At 39.1% G+C, this 25179-nt stretch overlaps 2 protein-coding genes across 2 annotated transcripts; one reads left to right on the forward strand and one right to left on the reverse strand.

The window, feature by feature from the left end:
- Window positions 1-1538: 1538 nt before the first annotated feature.
- Window positions 1539-8374, forward strand: chrdl2 (chordin-like 2). The gene is made up of 11 exons (XM_008276228.1): window positions 1539-1649; window positions 2056-2168; window positions 2261-2354; window positions 2452-2597; window positions 3539-3632; window positions 4029-4090; window positions 4573-4741; window positions 4864-5052; window positions 5150-5323; window positions 7128-7220; window positions 7318-8374. The coding sequence occupies exons 1-11, from the start codon at window positions 1583-1585 to the stop codon at window positions 7449-7451; spliced, it is 1335 nt and encodes a 444-aa protein (XP_008274450.1). The 5' UTR covers window positions 1539-1582; the 3' UTR covers window positions 7452-8374.
- Window positions 8375-16261: 7887 nt separating this feature from the next.
- On the reverse strand, window positions 16262-25021 carry xrra1 (X-ray radiation resistance associated 1). Its single transcript, XM_008276231.1, has 17 exons — window positions 24915-25021; window positions 22788-22933; window positions 22604-22675; window positions 22443-22515; window positions 22254-22351; window positions 21898-22046; window positions 19921-20025; window positions 19700-19818; window positions 19528-19580; window positions 19353-19442; window positions 19174-19267; window positions 18975-19093; window positions 18300-18476; window positions 17983-18130; window positions 17746-17861; window positions 17549-17654; window positions 16262-16553 (listed from the first exon to the last, which is right to left on the reverse strand). Exons 1-17 carry the CDS (start codon window positions 25003-25005, stop codon window positions 16375-16377), a joined length of 1935 nt encoding a protein of 644 aa, XP_008274453.1. The 5' UTR covers window positions 25006-25021; the 3' UTR covers window positions 16262-16374.
- Window positions 25022-25179: the final 158 nt, after the last annotated feature.

Genomic DNA, 25179 nt, shown 5'->3' on the forward strand with positions numbered 1-25179 from the left:
CTGTAGGAACTACTTACTTTTAAAACTGAGACTGTGAATAAAAACAGCTCATTAAATATGATGTAATACTACAGACAGTAGGTAATTTATTCTTTTGTACAGGCAGAATGGCCTAATAGAGGCATCGTCCTGCTCCCACAACACCAGCACACAGCCACGTGTACCTCCCAAAAGACAATGTTGTAGGATGCCTTAACCTTAACTGTCACATTTCTACATCTACTGTTTCTTTGAAGCAGCTACTTTGTTCGTGTCACGACTACAATTGCTTTTATAACTTTGTGTAAAAAGCAATGGTTTTAAGTTTATTCAGGCAACTAAACAACCCCTCTGCCCCGACACTCAGATGCAGAAAAGCGATGGAAGTACATTTTGGTCATTTAGTTGTTGATAAAATAATGTAGTTCAAGGACGTCCACTAAAATGTTACTATTAATACTAATTCTAGTAATAAATGTCATTCAATCAGCTAACTAGAGTAAGACTACCCCCTCCTAAAGTTTACATTTTTTGTTGTTGTTTTTACCGTAAACATGAGAACCAACTAAAATTTTGCTTGTAACATGTTAAAAGTGTAAAATTAGAACTGATATAGGGTACGATGCCTCCCACCCAATGGACGCCAATGATTTTCAATACTCTGGTGTACATACTTTTTAAATTATGTAAACCACCATTAGTTACAGCAACCTAGTAACTAACCAGCTATAAAAAATGTATCATTATTTGTCTAAAAGACTAACTAGCTGACTTTATGCTAAGCTAACAACATTGTGCTATATTAGCTTGCTTTAGCACTAGCTAGCTAGCTTGAATTCTTTGCTAGTGAAGGCTAAAAAATACCTGCTAATGTAAAAATGTGTTTTCCGTGTACACATGTGTTTGTGTGTGTTTGTTTTTTTGCTTGTGTGTGTGTGTGTGTGTGTGTGTGTGTGTGCTGTGCGTGAGTTCATAGCTAGCAATGTTAGCTTTCCACCGGCTACCTAGCTAGCTTGAATTCCGTGCTAAGGTAGGCTAAGCATCCCTGGTGATTTCACATTATATTAAAAATGTAAATTAGTGATAATAAAGTTTAAGTAAAGTTGTAACTTCTGTCCTGGGTCTATTATTGTTAAATTAAATGGTATTAATCGAACAGCAGAAAATAAAAAAATAAAATGAATTACTAAATGCCATATTCAAAGGTTATGTTGCAATTAAAATGTGAGCAACGCGAAAATGAAACTAATCTAATTTTAATATTTTGAGTACCCTTCTCTACCAATACCTCAACTTAAGCGAAATTATTAATGCATGCTTTTACTCACCGTGTGGACAAATTAAACTTGAGTAAACAGCTCAACACTTCCTCCTCCTGTTCTGTGGTCACCGGCTGCTCTATTTTAGGATGATGCGTTCACTGCTCTGTCATCCCTGTTTGTCTCCTGAAGAAGGCGCCATAGATTAACCAAGACAAATGTTGGATTTCTTTTTTTTTTTTTCCTTTTTTTTATATCCCTGTTTCACACTGTCCTGCAGTTTCTGTCCTGCAGAAACACATATTTATTGCGCGTTGAAGACTCAGTCACGCACATGTAAAAAAATGAAGTCCACGTTTTTCTTCTTTTCCATCATTTGGTTTGCAGCTGCAGAGTTAAAACCCCGGAAAGGTAAGACCAGACCCTGCTGATGCTTATTCTGTCTTGATCAAACGTGTGGGGCTTTAAATGCGGAGAAGCATGAAAATGTGACTCAAATAAGAAAAGTTTGCTCGGACTCCGCTGCAGCTGAACTCATGTTGTGTTGCGCTGCGTGTCTTGTTGTAAAGCTTATTTAACTACAACTGTCACAGAAGACTAAAAGTTTAATCATGATTTTCTATTTGTCAAAAAAAAAAAAAACGTTTTGAGAAGAAGTGGAGGCAGTTGCATTTGGAGTTTTGCATGTTTTAGTGCAGTTTGCATTACTTCGAAGTTTTCTTTTTACATGAAAATGCCTTTAATTTGTGTCGATCGCTTAATCTGCGCCATATGCGTTTCCTAATAGCTCATCCTTCTCCTCATTCTTGACACCCAGGCTCCGGGGTGGTATGTACTTTTAAAGACAAGACATACAGTCCAGGAGACAGCTGGCATCCCTATCTGGAGCCTTTCGGCTTCATGTTCTGCATGCGCTGCGTCTGCACAGAGGTAACCTCACCAAACTAAAGGAATATTACACTGAAATGTGCTGAAGAGCTGCTTAAAGGCACCTCACGCTTGTAAACTCTGCTCTCTCTTAGACAGGCCATGTGAAATGTAACACAATCAAGTGTCCCGCTCTGCCATGTGAAAACCCAGTAGCTGAGCCTCAGCAGTGTTGTCCAAGATGCACAGGTAGGACCGGCCTCTGTCCAAAACACCCTCCATCAGCTTAAGAGAGAAGCTATGTGATTTTACAGCCTCCTGTCCTGTGCGATGTGTCCTTCCTCAGATGAACCCAGGATCCCTGCAGGGCTGAGAGCCTCGGTGAAATCCTGCAGGTACAATGGAAGTATTTACCAGCCGGGGGAGACCTTCACTAAACACGACCTCTTCCCGTTCAAGCAGAGCAACCAGTGTGTTATGTGCACATGTTCTGTAAGTTCAATCTGACTTTCTGCTTTTATTAAATATGACTGCAGATGTGCTTTATAGACCTTCAAAAATAAAACAGAAAGAAATTGAAAAGAACTCAAATGGGATTTTCAGATCTTTGCCAGTAGTGAATGTGCAATAAAATATTTTCCTACTAAATATTCAGAAATTCCTCTCCTTATTCTGAGAATCCCTTTGTTTCCCATAAACCATACTGAAGCACTGCCAGCACAACATAAAAATGATTAGATAAACATGAAATGTAAAAGTGCTTAATGCGGTGTCTTTCCAGGAATTAGGACATATGCTCCCCGAAATTACCACAGGAGCCTCCACATGTGCCTCTTTTTTGTTTATACCCATCGTAATCGACAAAAGTTCATCATGTGTGTGTTGTCTTTTTGATGTAATGTTGCCGCCTCTCCCCACTGAGTTCGAGCTGTTATTGTTGTGCAGCGAAAGGGGAAATGCGTCGTTAAATTACAGCCTTTTTTTTTGCACTGTAGCCGGTGAAAAACATCTTGCTTTGGTTTGTTTGTTGGCTTAACTCGGTTGCGATCGGCAGATATCGAAGGAGAATTTGGAAGTGATGTGAAAACTGACATAAACAATTTATCTTTTAAAAGGCGATGTGATGGGAGACGTTAAGCTGCTGAGCGTGTTTCGGTACCAGATGTTTCTGGGTCTACAGGGTGACAGTAATGAAATGATTCCTGGTATAGATTTTAAATCAGTAAAACAAAAAAACATGTTTCCATCAAAAGTAACTTGTTTCATTGTCACAGTCCAGAGATTTGCTTATTAATTAGTTCCCTTCGCATCACAGAAAAAGAACTGTGAGATTCCGATTATGATTCATTGCAGTTTTCCAACTGGAATACGCTTCGATCTTGTTTGTCTCATGGCTTGGCTTGTGGGTGGTGGTTCTCCCTTTCTTTTCGCAGACTGGAAACATCTTCTGCGCTCTGAAAACATGCCAACCCATCACCTGTTCCTCACCAGTTTCAGTTCCAGATACCTGCTGTTTGGTGTGTAAAGGTAGTCGAACTCCTCCGAGCCGAGAAAATGCCTTTATTCTGTTTCCAATCAGGTGTAACAGTTTTCAGGAATTTACAATGCTGAGGAGAGCTGAGCAATGTGGGCGACTGTTAAGGGTGTTTTCTAATGAGGGTGTTTTCTGACGCTATATTTAGCAGAGTGTGGAAATAGATGCAAAATGCGAAATTTGTTCCACTTTAATTGGCTAAATCAGACCAAGCAAAAAAAAAAACAACAACACAGTATGATCATATGAGTACACAATTCCAATGAAAGTCAGCTACTTCCAGTTATACAATTATAATGATTTACATCCCAGCTCTAATGAAATTGCTGCCATATTCCTCTGTCGTAATCACATAGTCCTTACACTTGGTTCCATGTTTTCTCTCTTAGATCATGGCACAAGCGGGTCCTCATCAACCGAGGATGGAAACCAGCAACTGAACAGAGGCGTTGTATGTTCTTGCTCTTGTCACAAGCTGCTTAACATGTTAGACGTTCATGTCTCTATGTGAAAGTTGACTGTCTTTAAAAATATGTTATACTGTAGTCCAAAGTGGTGTTTTCAGTTTAGCAGCCACACTTTAAAGAGGACAATCGAATCGGTTATTTTCCCTTAAGGATCCGTAGAGTTATTTGCTTAACTTAACAATATTCTGATGTGCCCTGAAACATCCATTTTGCTGCGATAATTAAAAACAAGATCCACGGACCATTTGGACCGATAATGGGACTGCAGGATTTTAGTATTGTTTCATCTGAACTGCTGAAAAACTTTGCAATGTCGGCATTGCTTCAGATGTAAGAGCCAAGCTCTATGATTTAGTGTCTGATATGATGCTCTTCCAGCTACCACTCAGGGAAAAGAAAGTGAAGCCAATAGCTGGATAGATGAAGGATAACTAAATTCTTTTTTTTATTTCTGTGTTAACAAAAGAGGCATTCAGTTGACCAGTGTTCTGGCGAGCAGACCAGGGTGCGGTCCGACCGGGCCACTCCCCCCAGGGTCAAGGCTTCTCCCAGAGGCCTGAGCCTCAGTAAACTTAACCTCAAAGGGGCTTCGGAGACCACTGTGAAGATTTTGTTGCAGAGGAAACACCAAAGAGGTGAGACGTCTTCAAAACAGAAAGATCATTTATAGGTATTTGATTTTATAGACGTGTTCCTCACAACTTTACGATTGTTTCCATATGCAGCACAATGCTCAGATGTTTTCCATTTCTCTCAGCGTGTTTATACAATGGCAAGACATACTCTCATGGAGACATGTGGCATCCAGTTTTGGGGAAGGTCCTGGAATGCATCCTGTGCACTTGTACTGACGGCCTCCAGGACTGCAAACGCATCACGTGCCCCAGCCAGTATCCATGCCAACACCCTATGAAATCAGCGGGGAAGTGCTGCAAGACTTGTCCAGGTACTCAATCAGAGCTCGTAACATAATAAACTGTGATATGATGTTGATTGGCTGTAAACATCATTCACCCAACTTCTCTCTGTTTTGTTTTCTCCAGAGAATAAAGCTGAAAGTAACCAGACCCAGTGCTATCTCGGATATAAAAATAACCTCCTGGTGTATAAGGTAGATTCATCATTGAAAGTTGACTCGCCCAACCCAGTCAGGATCATTGCTGTTGAAAGACAAAGTACTGCGGAGGTTGAGGTGCAAATGTGGAACACTGTAGAAGGTACCGTACTTAATTAATGAGGAAAAATCGACATGTGCTTATTCACTTTCTTGCCAAGATTAAAGGCCAATTTCTGCATCCCTGTGCGAACACGGACAGCAGACATGCACTCAGTTGCCTTTATACTACAATATGCACTCGTATAACAGGATATAGCAGCTGGCTACACATCGGACCACAGCACCATATCAGTGATTATTCCTGAAGTGTGCCAAACACCACAGAAAAGCCTGCTGCCAACGTTTGTTGCTTTCCCATCCCATAGCACAGTGGGTGGACATAGCACAGGATTTCTTGAGAATTTCGAAATTCCGTCAAACGGAAAGCATGGAGCTACAAATCAAAGCACCTCCAAAGTCCAGCAATCGACCACTTAAAGTAGAACTGTTAGAATGATGAATTGTAAAGTTGTGCATGATCAAGAATGTCTTCAGTCGACACAGTCAAAAAGCAATTGCAAAACCAGATTTATCAACAGAGAGATGCTGTCAAGCAGAAGCACTGAATCCACGTTTAGGCCCAACATTGAAACCAAAATTTAAAGCACATGTTATGACTGATGTGGAATGAATGTTTGATTTTCAACCATAACTGACCCAATATTTTTTATCCATCATCCAAAAAGTCAGTATAAGCCACATTTTGGCGATTTAAATATTGGAAAAATGTCAGTGAAACAACACTTATTCAACCACCAACTAAAAAACAGTCGGTATCTAAATTTTAGCTGTCTCAAAATTTAAATTTTAGAATATTCAATTACCTCTTTTTAGCTTTGACATATTTCGCTCAACATATTGTTAAAATTACTGAAGCAAAACTTCATGAAAACTGGCCTTTAAAGATCCAACATTGTGGCCCCTTATAACATATTAATCAACGTCCTCACATTGTGTCTTTCAATGTTTTACCTCTAAACATCCGCAAGAGGGTTCATTTCACCCTGGCTGTATAACTCCTGGTTTCATTGCTGTTCTAAACAAGCTGTTTCTCTCTGAAAACCAATGTGCTGCTAGCCCCGCCCCCTTCAGGAAGAGAACACAGTCTGAATCTGTGATGGAGCTGGATGACTATTGGTTAATCAGTTCTTACATCACACCTGGATCAAATTCTTATTGGCTTGTAAAGCTGGGAGGTGAACTAGTTTTTGGGCAACTTAATGATGGTGGAAGCAGAGGTTTTTATACCATAAAAGCTTTTACTTAACACCTTCAGCAATCAGAATACACAATAAATATGGATTTTCAGCATATGGGACCTTTAAAACCAGTCTTGAGGTTCCTGCTGAAATAGATACCCGCAAATTTGAAATAAATACAAGCATGTTCCTAAAATGTTGTATATTTTGGGATGCATGCAGATGTGCCTCGTGAACTTGGACAGCTGATTGAAATTAAATTTACGTCTCGCAGACGTGGAAAACATGAAATGGCCTTTAGACGTGAAGACTGATACCACTCTTTATGTTTAATATCAAGTTACAGCCAGTTGCTTACTTTAGCTTAGCATAAAGAGAGGAAACAGCTAGCAATGGCTTTTCAACTAATTTTAATAGTGATAGCGGATTTTGGGCCAATGTAGTCATTTCCCCATTTTTCTTGCCTTTATGTTAAAATAAACTAACTACCTACTCACTGAGGCTTTGTATGTACAACGAGAGAATGAGATCAGTCTTTTAATCTAATTCTTGGCACCAAAGGAATAAGAGTGTATTTTCCAAACTGTTGAAAAGAATTGATCTAAGACCATCATTAAGCATAGCTGTCCCATTTCTGATTCTTATCTGAGTTCTTCATTTATACAGGTGCTTTACAACTAATGGAAATCGATGATGTTCAAAGAAAAGTCATCGTGGATCATCCAGAGAATTACACGTTGCTCACAACGCTCGATGAAGGTTTGTTCTTTCTGATGCTTTTACATATTTAGGAGAAATTGTTTTCAAGTTATTATGTTTATAGTGTCTGATTTATAATTCAAGTTCATTTTTTTAGAGACGTGGAAAAAATTTAAAGACGAGGGAGAAAATCTGAGTAAAGCGCCTCAGACCACGATTTGTGAAGACGGCATTCGGGAGATGGTGACTTTCCTAAATCCCAAGCAAACCGAAGGCCAGTGTTCACCGTGATAGTCTTTATATCGGTATTCTCGATCACTACACCCAGACGTACGTACTTAATGGACACGTGGTGCATTTGGAGGTCGTTCTTGTGAGTGGAATTTTTCATTTACAATGTTTTTTTTTTAATCAGTTAATTGATACATTATTGTCCATCATGTTTTAATCATCACATATTATTTTTTTGTAAATTATTAGGTTACAAAACACAGACCGTAGCTGCATTGTTGATAACTGTCTTGGTCAAAAACTTGCACTTGTAATAATTCAAACATTATTAGATTCGATGGATTAAATTGGAAGCACTTAACGAGATACGAATGTGGAGTGTAGCGCTCAGAGCGGCCTCATCCTGTTATAAACCTCAGGGTGGGGACTTTGTGACGTTTTCATGTGCATTTATTAAGTAATAGATTACATCAGTATTTCTCAAACGAGTTTGCTTAACTATATGAGAGTAATTTGTATTTTTGAATAAGTTGCGCAAGGGACCACATTTTGTTAGAATGTAAAAGGTTTTTTAAGGATGTTATGATCATCGACATATTTATTGTAAATACAAGCTGAGGTTTCGTCACCTTATTTAAAGTGTATTGGGTCTTGTATGATTTCTTTGTATATACCTTTGACTGTTTAAATGCTTTTTTTTTTTCATGAAGTAGCAGGAGGGGAGTAAATACGCAGTAACTGTGTATTGTTTAGTGAGGAAACAGCCCTAACAGTTCTTACTTGTCAAATATAGACCTTCTGTAGCTATTTTTAAGCAGCTACAGGATTTGGTTTGTTATCATAGTCTGCCATTTTACAACTCTGCATACCTGAAGTAATTGTATCTTACAGCGGGCACAGTCATTGTAGCTGAATGCACTCTGTACCTCTGCTCACACTTTTAAACTATAAAGTTTTGTCTGGTTTCACACCGGTGAAATGTTCGTCTGATTCGTTTCTGGCTGTTACTCACACAGAGTGAACCGCAGTAAAACAGCGGGAATATGAACCTGAGACAAGATGTTTCTTCGGTGCTCATAGCTGTCTTCGAGAATGATTTGCTGATTCATCAATGGTCTGCAAACCGGCTACAGCGGAGCGGTCCCAACGCTGTAATCGCCTGAAGGCTTCCATTAAATAGAGCTCCGGAAGGCTGGATAAACTGTGGAAATGAAATGTTATTGGAGGCATGAAAATCAAAAGCAGAAGCTGAAACTTTCATCACCCCCAAAACTCTCGCATACGCACTCACGTTATAGTTTCCTAACAGCAGCGTTTTCAAATCACTTATCAGCTGCTGGATCGTGATAAGACACCTGTGTAGTGTTTCTGCCTTCCCCTAACAATTAAATGAGAATTTACTGGCCCATATGTGCCTAAACGTCCATTTTATGTCCCTCTTATTGGTCACAGCGGTGAGGATGGAGGAACTGAAACAGTTTCAGCTCCATTTAGCATAAAGGGAAGTTTCTGAGCTAGAAGTTTGAATATTTTAAAGAGCTGATTGGATGAACTATTAATCTCTGACAGCAACACATTATATAGATAAATATAGTTCACAAATGATGTGATTAAACTTCAAGCTAGTGGGGAAACCAGTATTAAAGCAGCTATAGTAAAACATTTTATATCACAAAATACTGCTTGATGCTGATGTTCATAAGCTGCATTTGACTTCAGATCTGTGGAACTTTTATGGTTTTTGTTATTCGACCCACAATTTTGCTGTTTTGGTTCACTTCCACTGCTCTGTTCTCTGCCTTAGGAGCAGCTGATCACAGAAAAAGTATTCGCTGTATACAACCTGCTCAGCATCGAACAGACAACACGGACAAAGTTAGTGACTAACACAATGAAACATTTTTCAAGTCGTGAGCCAGTATAAGTAAGGAGCTGGTGGAGACCAAAAACAGAATGAATATTGGACTTGGAGTCACTTGGTAGTCAGGAACATGCTTTTAAATGAACAAGAATGTTGTTTTGTATTAGCTGGATGAATAAATAGGCAAATGCTTGTAGACAGGTTGGTCATTTAAATTCAAATGTTGAGTTTTTTATGATGTGTTCACAACCAAGTGGCCAAAAATGTTACTGTAAAAATATATTTTTATCATGTGAAGTGCAATTTAAATATATATATGTATGTTTGACAGATTTTTGACAAAATTGACAAGATTGACTGCAGATTCTAATATATTAACAGCTAAAATGAAAGTGCAGTTTGAAATGAAAACCACATTTCTGGTTCCCTGTTTTTCCTCTTAGATGGTTTAATGAGAAACATATCTCTGGTTTTTATGTTTTGAGTTTCTGTTGTGGAGACTTTTGTTATCATCTGAGGGACGACAGCGCTGTTTGGTCTAAATGTAGGCCAAGAAACTGAGAGGCGTCTGCATTTATGAAACACTGCGTGAACGGGGTAGATGATAGATAACGATTCCACCGGAGCAACCACGAAGCAGACGTTAAGGTATTAATGGGAGTGTGGCCTGTTCTTGGAAATATTAAGGTGCAATGAATCGATGTAAGCGAGATGTGTGAGAGCAGCAACACTCTTTTTTTTGCTCAGCAGCACTGTGTGCAGTCTTTCTGCAGGCCTGCTTGATCAACAGGTGTCAAATTATCACTGTGGTTCCCATGACTCAGTCAGTGTGCAACTGCAGATTTGGTAGACTGAGTGGGCGCTCCAGAATAATATTGCTTCCCTTCTCTGTGAACTCCCGACATGCTCGCTCTGTCCCCTCCCCTTAGACAATGACTCATTGTGTTTCTTTCACACTTTGCGCCAGACAGCTCTGTCCATCTCTCACTAAAGGCATGAAACAATATTTTGAAACGGACGCACTGCCCTTGCATGCCTTCATTACTCTCACAAAAAGCCCGTCATATTTTCGTGTTGGACCTTACAGTTTACAACAGCCTCCCTTTAGTCGCCCAGAGATTCTGTTCCAGTCAAAAGGGTGAGAAAGGGGCGTTCTACTTTAATGCTGCCAACTTCAACTGGCAGCATTAAACTTACATTTTCCCATGCAGGTCGTCGAAAACGGACGTCAAATGTTCGGGTTGTTTTCAACAAACATTCCTTAGCTGCATGTTTTGGCATCTTTTGTCATGTTTGATGGAAATCCTATCAGTCCCCATTTTGTGGATGTTTGAATTCGTCTCGTGGGCTAATTCCGCTATGCATGCTTAGTCTTGGCTCTGGCAATTGTAACAGCTGGGGGCAGTCACTAGGTATAAATCATACAGTTGGTGAGCTCTCTGTGTATGTGTACTCCACCCCGCTGCCCATGTAGCCCGGATCCAGTGGGAAGTGAAGAAAATGTGAGACTCGGGGTCACGACTCGGCCCAGGACTGGAGGCACTTCTTGGCCAAAATTGTGATATTAACAAATCTGTTTGGCAGTTGTTTCATGTGCGGCTTCCTTTGTGAGAAAGTCAGAGAACATCGATTCGTGCACGCTTGCAGAAAACACCGCTCGGGGTTGCGTTAATGCTCACACAGGATTATTGCAGATTAGGTTTTTTTGTAGCTCGGCAATAATCACATACTGTAGTCCTGCAAGTGAAAGCAGCTGAGTTGCATTCATTTCAAAGAAGTTAAATGGGATATTTCCCCCTAATCTGCTGCAGCAAGTAGTTCCTCACAGATGCATGCGGTGTTTGTGAGGAACTGAAGCATTGCAAATCAATCAGGCAGTCTTTTGATTCAAAGGGAGCCAAATTGTGTTAAGTTAATTAAGTCTGATAGATGTGTTTGCTTTCATAGCTGATTAAGGTGCTCAGCAGAACCCCCGAGTTTATACTTCATCAAAATACTTCCGAAATCTATCAAGGGCTCTGTTTTTTACACCCTTACCCTCTCGTTAATTAAGTTGGCCCTGATCATTTTAGCTGATGATTGGAGTCCGGCCAAGAAAACATGGACAATACCGGGCTACATGTCATGAACACTTTAGTCTCCGTCCTGTTACCCCGAGCGGCTGAGCTTAAAGGTCAACATTTTAAACACATGCTTGTAATGACTGTAAACTATTCAAGGCAGATCACAGTGAGGTCTTTCTTTTTTTCTTTTTTTTTCTCTCGCAACATAAGAAAGAGCGACAACAACTTTACAGTTACGATCTGTAATTAATCATGGCCTCTTTTCCGATGTCAGCCAGAGTATCTGAAACCTTTCCAGGATTACATGATAAGTGTGTTACAGTTCAATTGTCCATCAAAAGAAATAATGAATAGGTCCAGTCTGCAGTGAACTCATTTGGCACTTGAGTAATGAGGAGTGTTGATGAGGTATTCAGGCCTGTTCTTCCTGAGCCAAATCTGGTGTCTGAGTCTCCACAGGGTTATTCTCAAAGCTTAACTGTTGGCCCTCAATTTGAGAGTCAAACAAATCTTACCCAAACATTTCTCCGGCTTGATTGCCGTGATGACTGCTCCAGATGTGAAACTGTTTTGTGTTCAAATATACGGAGGGAGAAAAAAAAAATTAAAAAAATACACATATAGACATATAAACACAGATTTGTCTTGCCTACGACCAACACCATCAAAGCCTTTCTTCACCGTGTCTTTTGTTATTTTTTGCTTTTGGGCAGAGAATCCTGCTCTCCTGCCAGATTTTGTTATATCACCAAGAGCATGGATGAAATGTGTTTTCAGTTAATAACTCACCTCATCAGTTTTTCATGGTAAGAGCAAACAAGGCTACAGAGGAAGCAGAACTGAGCCTTTTTGTCTGTTTGTTCTGTGTTGATCTTAATGCGAAGAGGAGTCCAATAAAAATACAAACAGGCATGATAACAATGAAACTGGAATAACTTTCCTTATTTGCAGAACATATGCTGGCTGAGTAATTATCTCCAGTTTGGCAGCGATCTGTCATATTAATAAACTGCTTTCACTTCTTTAGCTTGCGTGCCGCCATGAGGCCAGTCGTTGTAAATCTCTGCAGCTTTCATGGCAGACGTGTTTAGAAAGAAACTCTAGGGAGCGTTCTCACACATTTTAAACATGAAGTTGAGTAACAGTTAGGCCATCCTCGATTATACTCCATTATGAACGTGCACACGGACAGCTTTGGACGCTACGGACACAAAGTTGTTGCTATTATACCTCCTCATGACCCCTCATACATGTAGATGTAGACAGAATAGCGCTGCTCTTATAGGTCTGCATGCAGCCACGATGCTATATCTGCAATGATGCAAATGCTTGGACCTGGTGTGCACGTGTGGAATATGTAGATTTACTGTGCATCCAAACAGACTCCAAGCAAACTACAAAGCAGCATGACAACAGCCATGTGTCTGTGGTGTCTGCAGCTGTCCATGTGTGCATTTATAAGGGAGCATAATCAAAGTTTAACTGTGAAAATGCTTGCATGAGGCCTTTAGTGGCCGTATGAGAGCATCTTGATGTTTGAAGGCAGAGAAACAACCTCGTCACAGAGGCGTCGTCTGGGTTATCTCAGCTTATGCTAAGAAAGTGTATCTTTTGTTACAAACTGGGGGCATGGAGTTTGAATACGATGTGAACATTTGCCATCAGGTTGCATTGTGGGAAGTGTAGGGTCCAGTGTTTTTTGGAGCTTGGACCATAGTGACTAAAAGCATGGTATCTGATATGTTGCACTCCAAATAAACCAAAACTGATTTGCTTACATAAAAATTCTCAGGAGTTATTGGGGTATATTTTGTGTTTAATCTGTTCATGTATTTATATAAATTATCTTCTCAATGTAAACGAAGCTGACAGATTCAAGTATATGTTTCTCCGGTTATGACTGATCAGTAGCAGTTGAGCTACATGTCCAGGATTATTGTGCTGGCTAGAATTTAAAGGTAATGCAAGAAAAGAACTAATTTGATTTACTTGAGAAGATACAAATTGCATAATATGAAATATTATGTGTAACTGTTTCAGGGAGTACAGAGGAATCGCTACCACAAAGACAAAAAAAGGTGTGTATAAGAAGAAAAAAACCAACCCTGATGGCTATTTAAGTTCAGTTATGTAATTCTTCACCATTCTTGTGAAAATGCACATGTGGGAGAAAAATAGTTTCCGACTGTTACTTAAGAGTTTTGTAAGTTTGGAATAAGATCAGTGGATTCCCATAATGTTCCTGGAATATAGCAGCTAATAGTGTGACTGATTGTTGCCCAGAATGGTGGAAAAGTGACGTGTTTTGCCCCATAGTATGTGTCAAAGTTTTCTCTTGCATCAAAGAACATGAAATAAGCGCTCTTATGTAACCGTAGCCGCTTGTACAAATCATTATCACATCAAAATTACCTTGTAACAGCGTTCTGGTCAGGCAAAATTAAGTTAGTGCCAGGACTCACTGGCTGAAGAACAAACTCCATCATTTTACTGAAACCAACAACAAATCCTCAGAAGGCCTTTTACTGAGTTGTAGGGAAGCAGAGAGAGCAGTAAAAGTCTTATAGAGAAACACAACAATACACAAATGTGATAGATTTAAATTACATTACGCGTCACGGATTTTTAGCAGCTGTGGTGTCCGGTACTGTGGGATATCGTTGTAACACAGTCGAGCGCTGCTGAGTGGAACTGAGCTCCAATGAACTGGAAAATAGTATTTCTGTAGTGTCTCTGCCATTTGGCACAGTCTCCTCATTACCATCAAATATACCGCAAGAGATGAAAAGACCCCAACCGGAACCACAGACTGAAGGTCAGGTGCTCGTCTGATAGCATGAGTCAGAAATGTGCTGATTGTTTTCGATATGTGAAACTGTTACCAGAAAAAAAACATGTTTTTCAATAGAAAATTAGGCCACATTTCATATACTGTCTGTAAATATCTATTTATTATGTAATAGCTGAGATTTTGTGGCTTTACTACACTGTAATAACACACTGCTGACACATCTTAACAGTGCTTTTAGGGTCCTTAATATCAGGTTTTTTAATTTCATGATCATGAAATAATCAGTTGATTTTTTTTGTCATCAAATGTGCAGTTGTTTGAGTTTTGGTTACTGTAAAAAAAAAAAAAAAATCTAAACAAGTTATTTGATAATTAGCTTTGAATGAAGATGAAAATTGAAGTTTTTCCAGAGGAATCCCAACAATTCTGACTGAATTAATGATACGGTTGAAATGAAAATTTAAAATGAAGCAAAAGTGACAATGAGAATTCTACTCCATAAGCGCATATTGTATGCAACACATACATTATTTATCATCCCATGCATACAGAAGCGGGAAATATCCCGGCATGAATGTAGAAACGCTGAATCCCTGCATAAAACATCCTCAGAGTGCCAACTGATTTATTCCACCGAGGCCGAACCTGCATTCCACATCTGCAAGCTGCTCCGAAGACAAATAATAGAAATCAGATGACCGAAGAAAAAAAAAAAAACCTCACCATGAAATCAAAAGGGGAATGAACCATATAAATAAATCACGACTAGAAATTTAGAATAGTTTCCATTCTCAGCTTGTAGTAATATCACACTTGGCATTTCAAGTTTTGGTGTGATAACATGTTATAAATGTAAATTGTGTGTTTGGGTAATGTGAATTATACATCACATTGAACTGCAGGGATCTGATCAAAATTAAAAGCAACTGCATGCTGCTGCACAAAATACTCATGTTTCTGTTTGATACATAAAGATTACAGCTAATTCAATCAAAGGATAGTTCACAATAAAAATGTCAACGGAGAATGCTGGGTTCAGAACGAGGATAAACAGTATTTTTAAATGCATGAAAGCTCTAAAAATCTACTTTTTTAGCTTCCAACTTGTTTTATATTTTAGCATTAAGGGTAAATAGTACTAATGCAAAGTTTACAAAGAGGATTCACCCTAAAATATGAATAGACAACACTCATATTTTGAATTATCAAAGAGTTCATTGTGGATTTTATTGTGCTAATAATCTACACAATTTTCTTGTATTCATCCCAGAATGGAGAAAATCAGAGCCGTCACATTTCCGGCAGCAGTGCTTCGTTGCTGAAGGACAATTCAGGAGGTGGAGGCTTGTGAAATATTACAACATATCACAGAAAATGTAGAAACTTCTTTTTGTTCATCATGTCAACATTTTATGCCTATTGATGAATTCTACTGGCAAACACTTGATGCATACAATGCGTGCAAATGAATTCTGGTCGTGACCACGCAGCTGCTTAAAACCATCAGATTCATTAATACTGGAGCAGGGAGAAACACAGTTCCTGAAGATGCCACACAGTCACAACTATTTCTTGCATCTGCATGAATCTCTACAGCTGAACTCCACAGCTGTAGGTAAATATAATACTGCTACACCATCATATCTAACAAGCATGCAGCCTCCAGGTTTCTGGTTCTGAAGTTTGCATATTAGGGAGTTCCATGATGGCAATAAGGAATCAATCCTCATATGGCGTTTTTTTATGTGCTAGAAATAAGCAGTCAACACCACGGCTGAACATTTCCATTTTGATGACTCAGCTTGCAGATAAGAGCTTCCTGTATCATTATTCCTCATCAGAACTGGTTTCTGGCTCAAACATGTAAATCTGAATCACTCCATAATTACAACTTGCAGTTGTGTATTGTAGAATAATTGCACAGTGTTTGAGCAGCGCTGTAGGGGAGCTGGTGTGCTAGAGTAGTTTTAGGGGTGGACAGAAAAGGAGGCAGAATAAAGCAACAATGTAAAGCTACATCTAAGCCTTTTTCAGGGGTTATTTCATGAGGAAAAAAAAACCTCTAAATATGTAACTTTGACACACACAGATGAGTCTTTAGAAGTTAAATCAGCAGCTTGAGAGGGACTTTTAATAAGATGCACTGCAACATCCAAGAATAACTCACCACTGCTTTTATTAATTGTAACATGAGGTGTATTTATCTCAAGAAATCCACGCACACCAACATCAGCAACATTCATCGACAGTTCAGCACTTGAATGTGAATTAAATCCTCTGCACAGGCAAAGGTTCAGCTTTGTTTTGGTCGATATTTCCGTCATGGCTTCCTACTTGTTCCATTGTTTTCTTATGGACCATCTTGTACTTTGTCTTCATATCCGTCAGCAGTGACAGAGCCTCCTTATACTCCTCCCCGTTGACGTCTGTGCTCTGCATGGCACTGCCTGAGTTGTACAAAGAGAGGTGACGTCATGGAAGGTAAAATCATTGAAGTTCATTATATACAGTTGAAACCAGAAGTTTACATACACTCACATAACATTTTTTTTTCTCACTGTCTGACATTAAATCAGACTAAACTTTTCCTGTTTTAGATCAGTTAGGATTACCAAAATTATTTATATTTGCTAAACACCAGAATAGTGAGAGAGAATTTTTCATTACTTTCTTTAAAATCAGAAGTCGACATACATTTCCTTAGTATTTGGTAGCATTGCCTTTAAACTGTATGACTTGGGTCAAATGTTTTGGGTTTCCTTCCACAAGCTTCTCACAATGGTTTGATGAATTCTGGCCCATTCCTCACCAAGCTTTAACTTTCTGGCTGATGTCTTGAGATGTTGCTTCAATATTTCCACATAATCTTCTCTCCTCATGATGCCATCTATTTTATGAAGTGCACCAGTCCTTCCTGCAGTAAAACACCTCCACAACATGATGCTGTCACCCCCGTACTTCACAGTTGGGATGGTGTTCTCAGGTTTGTTTCTTCCTCTCTGAGTAGCCTTTCAGCCCATGTTGGTACAGGACTCGTTTCACTTTGGATAATGACACTTTCTTACCAGATTCAGCTGGGGTGTTTTGTTTTTGTTCTGGGGTTGATACGCACATTTCACACCAAAACACTCCAATTAAGTCTAATGTTGTCAATTAACCTATCAAAAGCTTCCAAAGTCATCACATCATCATCTGGGCTTTCCCAAATGGTTTAAAGGCACTGTAAACTTAGTGTATGTAAACTTCTGACTTTGAAGAAAGTAGTGAAAAATTCTCTAAAAAATTCTCTTTCATTATTCTGGCATTTAGCAAACAGAAATAATTTTGGTAATCCTAACTGACCTAAAACAGGAAAAGTTTAGTTGGATTTAATGTCAGACAGTGAGGGAGAAAAAAAAAGATTGTACGTCTGGTTTCACCTGGCGATAAGACAGGTATATACCTAAGGCCACTACTTTTACTGTTGTGCTCTCTTTGATGCTCCTTAACATTTCATCCACCCTCTCAGCCGGCTGCTTTATCGATTTTAAAGGTGGCAGTTCCTTAATCTGTGTCCAGAAATGACATGCAGGTGATAACACTGATAGATTCTTTTTGAATTTGACAGCCCTGATGTGAGTGCTAGTCAGTTTTATGTACCCTTTTCTCTCTTTCTCTGTATGGCGTCTGGATGCTATCAAGCTTTGGTTTGGAGTCTCTGTAAACATTAAGATTCTTCAGTGTGTGCTCCAGCATCCTAACAGCTGTCTGAATTCCTGTTGAAAGAAAAAAAAAACCATCAGTATTCTCTGTGGGGTGACTGTATGGCCGAACGTTTTAGTGCTTGAGGACGATATACAAAAAATAAACTGCTTTCCTCGCTCCGTCTTTCCTCACCGACGGGCTTCAGCGCGTCAGGATTTGGCTTTGCATCCATCAGCAGTTTGTCGCATGTGAATCGTTGAGGGTTGTTTCTCTCCTCATTCCGTGCCGCTTCTTTCTCCTCAGGTGGAAGATGGAATTTATAGTCAGGCACATCTGCTGCCTGGGCAAGAAATAACATCCAGTAAATTTCACTACATAAAACATCTCTCAGTGAAAAGGGGAAACTAATTTAAATGTCAAGACAAGGCGTTAATGCATGTGCCACCGAAGGTTATAGAATTTATATATCCTGACTGAGGGAAACCTTTAGTCTTCAAAACTAGACATACCTGAGTAATGAAGAAGTGCTGCGTGTTTTCATGGAAGGTTTGGCCTCCGCTGTTCTTGCCCTCAGATCCGGTTGTTCCCTTGACAGTCGCCTGACTTTTCTCAGCCTGACTTTGAGCGGGGCAAGTTGTCTTCATCAACAATGGCTTGTTTGACACCTTTGGGATTTTTTCTTCCGTCTGCAGCACAAAAAAAACGACAACGAAAAAGACATATTACCGGCGCGAATGGAGCTTCACAGTAGCTCAGGAAGGCACAAAGTCAGTCCAGTCGGTTCCCACCCAATTAACACACCCTAACGGATCTGCGCTTCATCTCTCCTCCTGCATTATACGACATTCTCTGTTCATATTGTGTTCATTTTCTCAAATCTAGTGAATCTCAGACTCTGCCAGAAGGGAAGGGTTGTGATCTCCGGGACTTTCTTTGTCAGGCTCGCTCTGATTGTGCCAGAGCAGGACACGAAGAGAGTCAAACACGAATATACATCATTCAGAAATAAATGGTTAATTCAGATGTGCTGCCTGGACTGTGAGCTGTCATGTGTATAATACATAATAAAATGGTCATATGTGATCCCCTTCCTTTTTGTCTTTCCTTTGAGCAACTTTGCGACAATACATAAAAGTCTGGAGGATTATTATCACGCAACATCGTCTGTGCAAAACACATCCAACCTTCCATTTTGGATCAGCGAGCAGTTTCGCCGGGAGCTTCGCGGTTTCTGGTGTCTTCTTCCGCTTTATTGTTATTTTCAGTCTCTCTTGGAGGTAGTAGGTCAGTACAGGAAGGTCTCCTGTGTTCACATAAAAACATGAAGGTGATTTCTGAATTCTAAAATCACCACAGAATCTGTCCACTGTGCCTGAAGATTACCTCTCCTCAGCGTGGTCAGGGGGTTGGAGTGAATGTCGATTTCACGAAGCAGTGGGAAAAGAGCGGCGGCCATCAGCGCTTCCTCCTCACTAATCTGATGACAAACCACTGGTGAGGCACGTTAGCTCATTTGTCAAAAAGAACCAGAGTTGATTTATTCATATAAAACAGCAGCACACCTTGTTTTCAGCTAAACTGAGGTATTGAAGTTGTGGAAACGGCAAACTAGATCCTTGGCAGCACTCCTCCCAGCTGTCTTTGTGAACGCTCTGTGATGGAACATGAGGTTTATGCAAAGATTTCATATGTGAAATAAAGCAATGGAACATCTCTAACAAGTATAGATTTAATTACCAGTGAGATGCTCTTCAAATGTTCGTCTGTGTTTGGATTTGACCCAGCGTGGCCTAGAGTGGGGAGGCAAAAATGACTAAATCAATATTTTTCTAAGCTTGTTGATAGAAATTCTGACAAATGGATCCACTGTAGATTTATAAATTAGATTAAGTGGACGCTGAGCGTTTACCTCGTCCCTCTTCTTCTGCTCGCTCCTCAGCAGAAATCTGTGCAGGTTTTAAACATCCCGCCGGGTGCGTGAATGGTATTTCTGAAATACGGTTCTTCTGTAGGTTTAAATGGTTCAGCCTGTTATTGACAGTTAAATATGTTTAATGCATTTTTCAACCAACTTTGTGAATTACAAGAAACACTTTGTTTCATAGAGCAAGCATCCAGCTACATCATGACCTCGGCAGGTTGGTAAGACTGCTGAAGACTCCAGAGGACAGCTTGTTATCATCGAGCATCAGGACTTCAAGAGTTTTAAACTGGACGTCTTCCTCTTTAGCCAGCCTGGACAACAAAGACAAACAGTACAGTTCACTAACATCCTAAAATCTACACATAGCCCTACACTAAATGCTTTATGATTCAGTTCAGTTTATCAGATTGGGCAGCTGTGGTTCAGGTGGTGGAGCGAGTCGGTCAATGATCGGAAGGTCAGAGGTCCGATTCCGCCCTATAACCTGTGTCATGGTCGTTGTGTCCTTAGGCAAGACACTTCACCCACCTTACCTGGTGTGAATGCGTATGAGTAGATTGTTTGAGGTGGTGGTCAGAGGGGCTGTGGGTGCAGAGCATAGACTGTATAAAAGATGGACGCAGCTACCGTGACGTCACCCGTTGGTTTCTGCACTGAGAAAATGAAGCCAGGGTTTTGCTACTTCCTGGTTGACATCTTAGATTTTTGGAGCCAGTGACACAAAAATCGTCAGAGGGGGGCAGAGCTATAGGAGCAGCGATTGGTCAGATTGATTGAGAGGCGGGCCCTCTCTGCCCGCCCACATTTACCGCCTTCTGCTCGCTTCATCTGTATGGTCGCTGCCAACTGTCAATCAAGCCAGCCACGCCCTTTGCCCCGCAAAATGTTGACGATTTTTTAAAAATTCAGTATTGATTTATTTTCAGATTGGCCACCTGATCTCTGGACTTGACTATGAAAACTAATTTAAAAAAAATCCTGAGCTGTAGGAATGTGGTATTTCGTGATCAGTGATCACTTCTTTTGCAATTCAAGTCTATGGGAGCCAGGGCTTTTTGGAGCCAGCAACTAGCGGATGTAGTGATATTGCAGGTTTTTGACACTTCCGGGTTGGCTTCATTTTTCAGGGCCGGTTGCTACGTCCATCTTTTATACAGTCTATGGTGCAGAATGGCAGGCAGACCTCTGAGAGCAGCTGTGGCTACAATCGTAGCTACCACCACCGGAATGAATGTGTGTGAATGAATAATTGCCAAAAGTGTTTTGAGTGTCTAGAAAAGTGCGATATAAATCTGATCAGTTATTATTATTATTATCATTACAGTAACATATTTTACACTAAATGTATTTTCTGCTCAACTATCTACCTGTCTGTTCAGCAGGTGTATTGAATGTCTTTATATTTACTTCACCAGGATCAGTTGTGTGAATTTGGAACATTTGTGCACCCCCTCCTGGTCAGTTTGAAACCATTTGGACACGTTATGATGTGAAATCGTAACCAAAGCACTGATCAAGATTGACACATAACCCACAAAAATAATGACTAACATACCTGGTTTGAAAGATCATTATAAAACTATAAAACATTTGCATCATTATTTGGACTTTGAAACCATTACAAATATGATAAATGGCATTTAATTAAAAAAAGATATTGTCATAGTATAATAAAGGACATCAATCTGAACAAGTGTTTCTGCAGGAATATTTATAAAAACCAGCTTGGCCTGGGGTTAGATAATAAATTCACATTTTGCTGTTGAAGACAAGTAATAAAACAGATTGGTTGCTTTTCATTCTGCCAGCTTCACAATGACTCATATCTGAGATTTTTGCAATAACTTTTATATTGAAAGCAGGTTTTTTTTCTGACCTCTGTACGCAGTCGGTATCACAACCACACTCACTATTACTTCTTTCCTCAGAACAAATAAGCAGATGTTGTTGAAGTGTGTTTATTTTTAGATTTTTTTTCGCCTAAAGTTACATGAAAGCGAACATGAAAAAGAGGAAAACTTATAACAGAGACGAGTCAGTTTATCATCTGACAGTTTATTCGATCACCGGGAAAGAGTTTTTCCATTAGAAGTAAGAATGCTATGAATAGAGCAAAAATCCAATAACAAACTCTGCGCAAAGTCACTCCTATAATGTTGTTTAATGGAAAATAAGGTACTCACGTCTGAGCGGGGTCACAGTTTGAGGAAGCCAGATTAGGAGGAAGACGGTGAAGCTTATTTCCAGTCAGATGAAGGACTTTAAGACGTGGAAGTCGACCGAGAGAAACAATACAATCAGGTGATAGATGGTTGAAGGACAAATCCAAAACCTGTGAGGAATGAAATGCATCATAATGAGAAAATAAAAATAAAAGAAATAGCTCACACTTATTAATTCTCTAGTTTAACTTGTGTTCTAACCCTGATCTGGTATTATTTGATTAAGATTTTAACCCTACATCTATCATCATCCAAGCAGCTAGAAATATTGAATATCAGTTTTTATATCCAATATTAATTAAAGTCAGTCATCTTACCTCAAGATGAGGGAAGTCAGTAACATCAAATGTCATATTGCAAATTCTGTTCAAAGACAGATTTAGTTCTCTGAGAGACACAAAACTGCTGAAAGATCCTGTTAAGAAACACACAGGAGACAATTTGTGACATGAGGCACACAGTCGCGCTGCAGGTAAATCTGCATGAAATATGGTAATAATATTCACCTAAAGAGAGGAAGTTAATAGATGCATCGATGTTAGCTACATTATCAAACACCTTCAAGTCTTCTGGCTCGACCTGCGCACAGTCAGGAAAAAGCTTGACTCATTTTTTACCCACAGACTATAAAATTATTTTTGAAAAAAAAAAAAAAAACAGCTCTTACAGAATTCAGTTTCTGGTCACTGATGTCAACGGAGCAGAGCTCAGAAGGAACATCCACACAATGTAGCCGGAGCTACAGAAGAAAGCTCAGATTTGTAGCTGTTCGAGGTCACAAACAAACGCCTGATTTTGCAGTCTTCTGCCAGATAAACGGCTCTGACGGATGTAGATTTCAAGTTTCTTACCAGGAAGAGTCGATCTAGTGTGACACCGCGAGCAGCATCAGCCAACGTGTGCTCACATTTTTTATAAGTCTCTTTTATTCTCCGTTGCACATTCCTGTATCTCTGCTCCTCTGCCTCTCTGTAGGCCACAAGCCAATGACCGGCACCTTGAAGGCAAGAAAAAGGAGTAAAAATATGTCAGCACATGTTGTTTGCAGATTCACAAAAGTGAACACTCCAACAGGGCTGCAACTAACTGTGATCTTCATATCAATGAATATTATTTTCTTTATCTCGCTTCCCACAAATAGTAGAAATATATTTCTATATTTATGACTTGTTTGGTCCAATTGACGGTCCAAAGATATTCTGTGAATCATATAAAACACAGAAAAGCTGCAAATCATCACAACTAAGAAGCTGGAACAAGTGAAAATTTGCCATTTTTGCTAGAATATTATCCAAAATGATGAACTGATTGTGTATTATTGCGCAAACTATCAACAACATTAAAATTACACATCATTTACATAATCCAATAAGATCTATATTCTGCTGACAAATGTCCTGGATCAAACATTTACTGAATCTATTGTTTTCCTATAAGCCTGGGGAGCAAAAGCCTTCACTGCTGTGCAACTGAATATGGATGAATTTCAAACATTTGCCTCATCTGTCATCAAGACTGTCCATAGATGTGAATGTGAGTGTGCTTGGTTGTCTGTCTCTAAGTGTAGCCCTGTGATAGACTGGTGACCTGTCCAGGGTGTCCCCTGCCTTCACCCTAAGCCAGCTGGGATAGACTCCAACCCCCCGTGACCCTAGTGAGGATTTAGTGGTGTATAGATAATGGATGGATGGATGGACTGTATTTAAATATAAATAATAAATATTATATATATATAGGGCTAGGGTTAGGGTTAGGGTTTGTATATATATATATAAACTTTACATTATAAAAACCCATCTCAAAGTGCTACAACTGGAATCAAAACCCATAAAAACAAGTAAAAACACAACAGCCAAAAGGCACTAAGATTCTAAAGATTAAAATGTCTCCTAAAAAGAAAAAGAAAAGTTTTCAGTCCCTTTTTTCTCTCTCTCTTTTTTTTTTTTTGAAATACTGCTAAGTAACTCTTGAAATGCACAGCCTTTCCTGTTACTGAGTATTTCTGCACTGTGATATTAGTACTTTTATTTAGGTACAAGATTTGAACCCCTCTTCCATTTCTGGGAACATAACATCATAAAGCATTGACTATTAGTATTTCTTTGACTTGTTTCTCTCAAGATAAATTAATATCTCTTCATTTCTGTATGTACATCCCAGCATTCCCAGCATTATATGAGGCTTCTACATCAGTAGTAGGCTAATAGTTTAACTCAAAGGAAGATAATAATAACTAATTTATTTTTATTCTTTTTAATAAACTTTATTGGTCTCTTTAAAAATGTAAAAAAAAAAAACATGGCATGTAGAAACATTGCACAGACATTTTCAAAGTGTTGAAGTAGCTTTAGAAAAGATGAACACCAACATAAAGGATTAACAAGCAGAATAACCAAAATAACAAACTAAGATGGGGATGTCAGTGAAGCAACATGAAGAAGTCCAACAAGGAGAAAAGTCTTTTGGCATTTTTATTTTTCATATAGTGAAGAGATTTTGGGAATGTTCTGAGTTCAGTCTTCCATTCATTAAAATGGGGTTTAGTCTTTACATATTTACATTGATGAATAAAATGTTTGGAATCACGTTATTTCAAAGAAAGTTTTTCTCCTCTAACAATACATCAGTTTTAATTAAGCACATGTTAAAAGGGTGCATTGAGATATTTTTTTGAATGAAGTCAACTTTGAAATGTCCAAAATTCATACTCACAATGGAAAAATAAATGCTCTGCTGCCTCAATTTCTCTTTCACAGACTCCATGTGAGTTATTATTAAAGTTACATTTTTATAAAGAAGTTGTTCGATGGGTAAATGTCATCTACGTTATAAATGACACTTCTTTAGCTTTAGGTAGAACTGGACAGATATCTTTTCTTATTTTCCTGAATGTTGCTGCATCATAGTGTCTTAGAATGATCTTTCTTTTTAACTGGAAATGGTAAATAATAAATAATAATACACATAATTAAACTCACCTTCTCTTCTTCTTCGGTGTAAAGTCCCTGCTGGGAAACAGTTGGTGAGACATCTCTGCCCATCAGCAAACTTATTGTGTCCTGAAGCCATCCTGATTGAAATCGATTGATCTCTTATACAAGTTGCGACATGCTGTTATAAGCTAAAAGTAGTTCAAAAACGTCCATTTCTTTTCTTTTCTTTCTTTTTTTTCCTTTTTTTTTGTTCTCAAACCGAGCTGCTCCGATACATCTGATCCACAGTGTGGTGCTCTGTATCCTAGCA

The sequence above is a fragment of the Stegastes partitus genome, unplaced genomic scaffold (genome assembly GCF_000690725.1).
Source record: "Stegastes partitus isolate 25-593 unplaced genomic scaffold, Stegastes_partitus-1.0.2 Scaffold67, whole genome shotgun sequence".
Classification (NCBI taxonomy): Eukaryota; Metazoa; Chordata; class Actinopteri; family Pomacentridae; genus Stegastes; species Stegastes partitus.